The sequence below is a fragment of the Primulina tabacum genome, chromosome 15, assembly GCF_025594145.1.
Source record: "Primulina tabacum isolate GXHZ01 chromosome 15, ASM2559414v2, whole genome shotgun sequence".
Taxonomy (NCBI): Eukaryota; Viridiplantae; Streptophyta; class Magnoliopsida; order Lamiales; family Gesneriaceae; genus Primulina; species Primulina tabacum.
Window position 1 is genome coordinate 6,773,382 of NC_134564.1, and position 10,479 is coordinate 6,783,860.

At 36.8% G+C, this 10,479-nt stretch overlaps 1 protein-coding gene across 1 annotated transcript; it reads right to left on the reverse strand.

Annotated features, from left to right (window-relative positions):
• Positions 1-958: 958 nt before the first annotated feature.
• On the reverse strand, positions 959-6,069 carry LOC142527569 (uncharacterized). The gene is made up of 4 exons (XM_075632411.1): positions 4,445-6,069; positions 3,987-4,171; positions 3,138-3,361; positions 959-2,094 (listed from the first exon to the last, which is right to left on the reverse strand). Exons 1-4 carry the CDS (start codon positions 5,772-5,774, stop codon positions 1,344-1,346), a joined length of 2,490 nt encoding a protein of 829 aa, XP_075488526.1. The 5' UTR covers positions 5,775-6,069; the 3' UTR covers positions 959-1,343.
• Between the last annotated feature and the right edge of the window lie 4,410 nt (positions 6,070-10,479).

A 10,479-nucleotide genomic window follows, 5' to 3' on the forward strand; every position in this document is an offset into this window, starting at 1 on the left:
TTATTTAAATAGTGTTGAACTCCCATTCATATGTCGTAACAGCCGATAGAAAAAATCAAAATTTCGTTAAATTAATAATTTTATTTATATTATATATTTTTTGAAATCATTTTGAATAATTTTTAGTCGGTTGACGTTTATTTAATTCATTTAAACTTTGTATTTAAATATTTTATTAATAAATCATGTAAAAAAATTAACGTATTATATTTTACTTCAATAATTATACCAAAATTGAATTAACCAATTAAAATAATTCAGATATCGAGTTATAAATTTCTAGAACCGGAAATCAAAATAAAAAATCGAAAATCTATCCGACGATAAAAACCCTTAATCAGCCGCCACCTCTAATAGTGTGTCATGGCATAAAGCTCTTCTTCTCTAACAGGAGAGATGTAAGAGTTCAAACGTTCCCACCGCAATACATTGGAGACACCACATACATGCAAAATGCATGGGACTAAATACAAATGACGAGTTAAATGAGGGAGAATAATAGCACACCGCCCAGGGATGGAGTATTTCAGCGAACCCAGAATATCGTCTACCTAAAGTACATACATGCGCTAACAGATGATGCTAACATCAACTACAAAATAAGATAAATGCAACGAACCGAGTCGAATCGTCCATCGAGGGTCAAAAATTTCAAGCCCCTGATGAATAGGACTGAGGAAAGACCTACTTTAAGTAGCGATTTTTTTCTTTTCAACTTCATATACAACAAAAGATCCTCATTTAAGGCAACTTACACTTGGAAAGGACACAGGAAGAATAATGGATATGCAAAATTGCGTACATAGGGGCCATGAAAAGGACGAAATTTGCACAACCAGAGCGTATAGGATAGTTCTCGCCTCTCTGTTCATGCCGACTGAAACTCCATCCTGCATGGCTCCTTAAATAGATTCCTCCTCGTATTTGAACCAGAAGACCAACCCATGATGATGTGATATGTTTCAAACGTTTGGTCATCTTTCTCAGGAGATAAATACCCATCATTTTTTTATATCTTCATGGTGGATGCAACGATCTTAATAAATCTAATTCACTTCTGTTCCAGGTCCAAACGCTCTTGAGCTGCCTCCATTAACCTTTCCCCGCCTTGCCTATTCAAATATCATCTCAAACCAATTAATGGCACCTAGCAAACCATATCTTGCTTTGCATTAAAGCAGACACCAATCGGAATAATCCACAGGAAGTAGCTCCCTCCCTCCCCCCATTTCAAGACAAATAATAGTTTTAGTACCGGTGTCTCATTGAAACAGAACTTTAAAATTTAAGGACAAAATCTCGCCAAGAGGCATGACCTCGTTGTCACCTTAACAAAGCAACCACTAAGAAACTCTTTCATGCTCCCGGGCAGGATGGTCCTCTTCAATTCGTTGTAATAACTCCTCATAAACTTTCAATGAGTTAGATGTAAAACTCTCCATGGCTTCAAGAACATGTTGCAAACTTGCCTGCAGGCTTCCCCCTTTAGTGGTCTCATTCTGATACACAGCGTGCCCAGTCGATGGCATACCTTTGTCGTTTGTGGAATTTAATAAAACCATCCTTTTGTCCAAAGCCAGAATCTCCTTTCGTATTTTCTGGTCTTCTTTGTCCAGGCTCTTCTTAATCTTTCTATCATCCTTGCTGGCCAACATCTTTTGGCGCATCTCAGCCTTATCCCTGTCCCATAGCTGAAGCACATTTGAGGCGAAGTCTCGCATAGATCCAACCACTTCTTTCTCAGAAATCCTTTCCAGGGATTGCCACCACTGATTGCAAACAACAAACACCGGGGGGGCACCAATCCTACCTGGAGAAAATGGAACTATTCCATCAGCTGTTTCTTCGGGAACATAGAGGAGACAATTTCTGAGCCAGCTGTTTAATGCTCGGACAAAGCCCTTTTGTGCATCAACCCAAGACGAGAACCTCGAAGTCCAATTAACCAGGTCATGTTCAAACTGACGAGTTGCTTCAAAATGAGCATCACTAAAGTGCTTGCGGAATGCAATGGTATCTAACCGTTTGGCTTCTCCAATTGCTTGGCATTGATTACGATGACATTCCAGCATGGACTTCCACATAGTAGTTAACCTAGGATAAATAAATATATAAAAGATGCATCATGAAAAAGGCATTGACTTAAAAGCAATATTGTCAATGCATACCAAAAAAGCACTTGAAATTTCATAGTATAATGTATTAAACACACAAAGTACAATGGTAAAACAAAAGAAATGGGAAAAAGATGAAAAATAAACACGGTGGGACTTCCTGCAGTACATTATGGAACAAGATTGTGAGGTCCTAACCATCTTCAAGCAAAATATATTCCAGGTGACTGCCATTATATCCTTATACTAAAATAATACGTTCCCCTCTCCTAGTTCAAAGAGTAAAGCAAAAGAAGGAACGAGGTGCAAAACATAAAACATTAATGTTTTAGAATATTTGACTAATCAGAAGTCCTCTCTCCCGTCCTTTTGGTTCGATCGACTTCGCGATACTCAAATAAGAAAATATTGTACCCAATTAAGCAACTCAAAAATCATCATGCTTAGAGATGTCGAACAATATATCCATGTAAGAACAGTCTTCTAATTCCTATTCAAGGTTGCGCTCTTCCTCTGAAAAGCACGGAGATGTAGCTAGAATTGTATCGTCCCCAGTAAATAATAAATACACTTTCTGCATAATGCTTTAAAAATCTGCTATCTCTTAGAATAAAGCAAATCATAATCATATCGCCGCAATCCTTGACTTTATGTTGGAACTAATGTGGTCTCCATGTACGTGAATCAAACGATAAAAACAAGCCAGCCTGCTTAGTTTTTTCATTCAGAATGCCATGACTTCAATTCCAACCTCATGCAAATTGATGTCATATGCCATAATGCCCTTGGGCATTTCCCACTTATTACCTCATCATACAACAAAAACTCACGACCATGGACTCCCTGAAGGTTTATTCTGGCTGGTAATTGTGTATCCAGTAATTTTTCACCCAATCCAGATTAGATTACATGATAAAATAAAAGACTAATAATGATATAATACAAAAAATTTGACAGACAAATTTAGAGTGGTGTAATTCATCATACCAGTGTGTAAAACTAATTAACATAGACCATGCATACCCTTGAATGAGGTCATTTAGCTGTGGCCACAATTCTTCATCCCTCAAGTTATTTATCTTCACTGAGATTCTATCCACCACTTGAATAGCAATTCTAATCTTTGTGGAAAGACTTCTGACCAAAGTTCTGGTTGCGTCAACTTTATGAACCTCAGCACCTCTTTCATCCAAACGCTTCAGTTTTTGAGACTTGCGATCATGGAGTAGCCTCATTTTCTCCTCAGCCTGTGGAAGCGGGAATATAAAAATGGCTACCAAAACTCAATTGGCAAATATTTTGGCCTTCCTACATATGCGATTTTATTCGGATGGCCAAATGGGTACACAGCGAATAGAAAGCAGAAGAACCACAGGCATTCCTAAAGCACCCTACATGCTATACACTATACTGCAGCTTAACATCCCTTTAAATTGCACCTCATGCAAAAATAGATGAGTAAATCTAATGAAACACAGCACGTTAGTAATATAGGCTGGACGCTGGTGTGCTGCTGCAATACAAATTGAAGCATACTAAAACTACATTAAAAAAGTATTGGCAATGTAGCAATCACGGATTGTTTAATAAACTCCAAGGGTCATAAACTCAAATGTCTTCGCGTAACTAAAATATATGGATGTGAAGTTAAAAGTAAATGACAGTAGCATAAATGAGCCATCACAATTCTTGATGATTTCTTAGAAAAATGAGCCAAGTCGAGGGACCACAAACCATATCAGTCAGCACACATGCACAATCGAACAACAAGTGTCCAAGACAGATTAAATTCAGAGAGGAGGTTGGTAAAGAGGAACACAAGATAAAGAAGAAAGAAAGAACAGAGAGTTATATAAGCTAATAACTATGTACCTTCACTTCTTCGTACAGTTTCTTCTCCCAGATGTACAGCTTATGTAAAGTAGAAGAAAGATTTCTGGACGTCTCCAGTTCTTGATCAGCATCTAAGTAAGCAGGATCGGCCATATTCATCTCCGAGCCTTTAGATGTTGAAGGCTGTGAGGATACCACAGGCAGATGCAGCATCTTGGAAGACACTGCCACACAAATATCCGACATATTGATCAGAAAGGCATTAAATTTTAATCAAAACTCGTTTACAACAAGCATATCCCAACTTAATGTTTCGGGAGAAAATGGGTTTAGGCCATAACTCAGCCTCCAATCCAGTTAACTAAATCAAGTACGAGTCAAATACCAATTCCATAAATGGCATACATGCCTATAGAGAAATGCTTCTCAGGTAACAATAAACCATGTTAAAAATCAAATCTTGAAATTAAAACACACAGAAAAATCAGATCTTTTACCGTGATTGACACCATGCCTTCGTTTATACGGTAGCTTGCCAACTTCCAGAAACTTAGAAAGCTCGCTTCCAGACTCTGAAGCTCGCTCAAACTGAAGTTGAATCTCTCTCACAACTTCTAAATCTCCTTTGAGCCCACCTCGAGGATTGAATCCAGAAGCACTTCCCTGGTCTTTTGACCTGTCATCAGCACCAACTACCTTCTTATCCACCATATGCACCTCGTATTCAACTGGATCTGTCTCCATTTCCACTTTGGGCCTCAATCTGTACTGCAACTGGGCCTCATTAGCCTCCTGCACGTCGGCTTCGGATACCCCTGGCTTCGAGTAACTGCTTCTTCCGCTATCAACAAACTTCTGATGGCCATGAACTTCCTTTACTACCTCATCTTCCTCATCTTCCAAATCCGGAATCCCCTCTTCCTCTCTCACGTCCCTCGAGTCGCGGCTCGAAGTGGTAGCCGGATAAAACTTTTCGAATCCATCAAACGGGTTCAAAAAATCCCAACCGGAGCTCCTCGGTGGTGAAGGCGGTGCTTTAGAACTTGAAGACGCCGCCGGTTGAGACGAAAATCCGCCACCATAAGGCGCCGGAGCAGCAGAAGAACCACCGTAAAACCCGCCTCCTCCAGCTCCGTAATTGGGGTAACTTGTATAACCACTGTAATTAGTATAAGAAGAAGGATTGGGATTTCGATTGATATCGTCCTGATAACTAGAATACGGATAGTAAGAAGAAGCGGAAACAGAAGGCTCATCCATGTGCCATGTTTTTGGAGTCATGGGCCGTTGGGTATAGACCACAGATGGCGTCGCTTGATTTTTCATATAATTTATATGCATAAAACCCCCACCCCCGCCGGCTGTAGCTCCGGGAAAATTGAAATTGAGATTCTCGTAAGGAGGCATGTAACCAGCGTAGGACTGTTGGTTGCGGACCGGCGAGCTGACTTGATTATTATGCAAGGAGTCAGCCTCCTCCTCGTCGGAGTCAGAGTGGAAGTGCAGGTGCGAACCCGAGTCGGAGTGGGAGTGGGAGTGGAGGTGGTGGATATTCTCGGAAGAAGAGGAAGAGTACCCATGAGGGTCCCCTTTCCTCTGCGGCGGAAGATTCAGCACCGGAGACGGCGGACGGTGGGCGGAAGCATCGAGATCTTGAATGAAAAAGGTGTGCAGAGAGAGACCCACCGCCTTGAGAGACTGAAGGTAAGCAGCGTGAGCATCAGCAAGCGCGAAGCGCAGGCGGAGTGCCTCGTCAAGAAAGGCGCAACGCTCCCGGCACAGAGCCACGGCGGGGAGATCATCGAGCTTGGAAGTGGCGCATCCCATATGAAAAAGGCTCAATCTAACATAAATGGAATTTTTGCTATAAAAGAAGGAAGGAGAAATCGGATACTACGGCGGTGGAGGAGAGAAGTGGTTTGGAGCAAGGAATTTTGGGAAGAAAAGGGAATCTTCTTTGATAATTGGTGGCTGGCAGGTGGTGGAAAGAGATGTATGTATCGGGGACCGCCGATGACCTGCTGGAGAGAAACAATCGAAACACGCACCAGACACCCACACACACACACTACTTTTCCTATTCTGATGATATTCCTCGCTCAACCAAATGGAAATTGCTTGGTTTATTGCTATTTCATTGATTCTAAGGTAAGTATCATCATTTTGGTTACGATTCATTCGATTCAACTTTCTTTTACCAGGTATATATTTATAATAATAAATAATCAATATAATATTTTTTAATGGATGATCCAAATAAAATATTCATCTCACAAAATAGACTCGTGAAACCGTCTCACAAAAAATTTTATATAAAAATTTCGTGTTTAATTCTCTTACAAATGTAATAAAATTTTGAGTAAGTATCTTATGAGACATTATCCGTGAGACGTATAGACCTAATTTATATTTAGAATAAAAAATATATCTATACTCGTAAAATTAATTCGTGAGATTGTTTCAAGTCCCTTTTCATTTAAAACATTGCCTCTTTTTTTTGTTGTTTACACATTATAATTGTATTCGTACTTTTTACCGTTGATGAATATTAATGTGTGCACGTATATGTATATAATAAAATGCGTGGACCGGTGTGGACCGGTTGTGGACCGGTTATGAGAAGGGTGGCGGTTGTATTTTGGAGTTTGGACTAAAAAAAAGTTTGACTATATGTATCAATTCTGAAAATAATATATATATATATAGGTATATATATGCTTGATTTTACAAATAAATATATTTTAGATATATATATATATCAATATACTTGATTTTACAAATAAATATATTGCGGTAATTATTTTTCCTCTAGGCGGACATAATATAGTGTTATATTTAAACACAATATCGCAATCAAATTATTTGACACTACTATGTTTGACTAAGAAAAACAACATATGAAAAGGGTTTACAGAGCAGTTTATGGAACCAGATTTCATTTTTATATTATTTTGTATAAATAAACATTTTATTATGTCTAAGTGACAATAAATATTATATATTGGATTCGGACAATGCTTCGATTATCTGTTGGAAAATGAGATGCTGGATTACACCTGACTCAATCAAACTCACTTAAATATTTTGTGGAAATAAATGAGTTTTGGGGTCAAATGCATTTAACCATTTCGTAATTTGATTTTACTTGTCAAAATTTAAGTTTTAGACATTTTGAAACTTGGGGGGGAAGCAAATGTATTACAACCTTTTTAACCAGTGATATCCATTGATTGACTGTTTTTTTCCACCAAAAATAACTAGACAAAAACTTATATGAGACGGTCTCATGGATCGTATTTTGTGAAACGGATCTCTTATTTGAGTCATTCACGAAAAAATATTACTTTTTATGCTAAGAATATTAATTTTTATTGTGAATATCGGTAGAGTTATCTGTTTTACAGATAAAGATTCGTGAGACTGTCTCACAAGAAATCTACTCTAATAATTATCATCACTTTTTTTGTGCAAAATAATAATAATAATCATCATCGTCGTCATCCAATTGGAGCCACATAATAAACAATAATTGAATGAATGTGACAAAAAGGAAAAAAAAAAAAATTCATTAAATAGGGCAACACTTTCAATCAATGCATGATAAGTGGATATTCTACTTTTTGGTGGAAAAATGAATATTGAGGAGACCCCCACTCCCTTGTCCTCTTCAAATAAAGGGAATACAAGGTGCGCTATTCTACAAAATACCATATTTTCAACTGACTAATCTAAATGACTTCACCTAATTAATCGCTAAGTTTTAGTCTTTTATGTTGGATTCTGACATTCTTTAATTACCTCGTAGTTTCTTGCTATGCAATATGTCCTTGGTGCTAGGATATAAGTGAATTTATGTGATTATCGTAGTCTTTAAAGAAAATGTGGGTGAAAGGAAAACTATATATTTAAGCATAATGGTTGATATATATTTGAAATGTTAGGCGGAATGAGTAAATAAAGGCATGCGAAACGTAAATAACATAGAAATTTGTTGGATCCGGATCGCCTACATTGAATTTTTTTTTATTTTTTTTCATTTTTCTCTTTTTTTTCCTTCTCTTATTCTCTTTTGTTTTCTTTCTATTTTTCTCCATTATTTTCCATCTTCCACAAACATTGGACAATTTTATATGAAATAATATAAACATTTTAATTCTTTTATGTTAAATTAATAATTTTGCAATTAAAAATTACTATATTAAATTTTTACATGTGAAAAATCGTATCATTTTTTCCGAATTTTGATGAGTATTATTAATTTTTTTCCAATGAACAAAATTTTTAACAATATAAAACTATTAACATGTTAATGCTAAAATTAAAATTTAGAACATTTCCATCATGCAATATCAAAAACTAAAATTCAACACCACATTTCCATAAAAAATAAATAATTCATACATTTTGAAACTTCATTTCAACTAACAATGTTAATCGGCTATTCTTTAAATAAAAAACTACTCAAGAGCATTATTGGATATATCTCCATTGAAATCCACGGCTTCAAGAGAATGGTGAGGATGATCAAATTGTGCCTACATTAAATAAAAATAAATATTATAAAATCAATTTTACCATATAAGAATTAATATTTTTTTGGCTTAAAATTTTTACCAACTAAAAAATTTCTAAATATCATTAAAGTTCATACCATTAATAATTCAGTGAAATTGAATTGACTTCCAGTTGTTTGAAGACATGCATGAGATACCGGAGGTGCTGAACAAGATACGGGTAATTCATCATGTGTTCCGATATCCTACAATGATTGTAAAAATAAGAAATCTAGATAATTTTTATTTCAAAAAAGTATTAATATTAGTTAATTTACATCGACTCTCAAATTTGTTTTTCTTCGTTTTGCTTGAAGTTCTACCCAACTCTTGAACCTTCTTGACTTTTTCACACCATTTCTTTTCTTGAATCCTTTTGCTTGTATCATAGAAGGTCCTATCGATGATGTCCTGACACAACTATTGTTGTCTTGGCTCACTTCAGTCAAACGCATTTCCATGACTTGCTTGGTTAGATCACATACCAAATTATACACCAAAGAGAAAGTTGATGGGTGGACGGAGGCTTCGGTTGCCAGTCTTATGAGCATCATACAAAGTTTTCTATATCGTTCTGTACTTTTTCGTTTGGGATCTTCTTCGACTTCATTGCCCATACAATCGTGTACCACCCCACTCCTAGCTTTTCTCGTCCATCTATTCAAGATATAATGCTCTGGCAGTTTTTTTACGTCCTGCACATCATATACTTTCACAGCATGACAACACAATAATCCAGTCATCTCGAATTTTCGGCAACTACATGAAATCATCTTTGTGCTAGGATTAAATGTCACCCTCCATTCTCCTTCTTTATCAATTCGCCCGACAACATATTCAAATAATGGTTGAGTTTCATTTTTATATTTTATGTAAGCAGCTGCGAACAAAACAAACTCTACTTGAAATAGATGAAAGATAGTGAGGGTATAAATTTCAGAAAGTTGACGCAACATAGGAGAACTCTCTAGCTTTAATCTCGGTAATTTTTGACGTGTCTCAAATTCACATCTTAGCTCATTGTACCGCTTTTCCTCCAAGACCTGTTCGAAGTGCTTAAAAAATTGCATTATATCTAAGTCGGGTTTCATACAACTCTTGATATCAGAATTGACACTTTCACTGAGTTGTGTGCTTCTCATACCAAGTGTGAAAGCCTTGTTCATGTAACAAGCTGCTCATTTCTCCTTTATATTGTAAGTGGATTGCAGCCATGTGTTTTCTTGAATATTATATTGTACTAGTAGAACAATCCAAGGCTCCTCGAATCGGGTCTCATCGTCAATGCCATACATGCATCTCTTAAAATCAGTTAAGAAATGAGAACCATCTTTCATCAAGTTTCCCAAGTGTGTGATGCCATTTTGCATCAAATGCCATGTGCACAATCCATGAAATACCTCATGCATCACCTCCTGTAAGGCCTTTGCCATAGCTTGATCCTGATCAGTGAAGATAGTGAGAGGCTTTTTTTGCTTGTGTGCCTCTAAAAAAGTTTCGAACAACCATTTAAATGATGATGCAGTCTCATCATACAAAAGTGCTGCACCAAAAATCACTGCTCATCTATGATGATTGAAACCTGAGAAGATAGCAAGTGGTCGGTATGCACGGTTCGTACAATACGTGGTATCTAGTGACACAACATCACCAAAATACTCATAGTCGATTAGCATTCTCGCATCAGCCCAAAAACATTTGTTATCTGTTCCTCCACATCCATCTGATTAGCATGGTAAAATGATGGGTTTTTAGATAATTGTTGTTGAAAATATCGCATCAGACAACCAACTTCCCCATATACCATACTTCTTTGTCTTTTGGATCGAATATAATTTTTAGCATCCAACATTGTATAACCAAGACCATCTATTCCCCCTGCATGCTTACTCATCAACTGAAAATTTGATTTTTGTTTAAGCCCAACATCCTCTGCCAAATCAATCTCATAGGCTTGAACTTCAGTAATTTTACGTTGG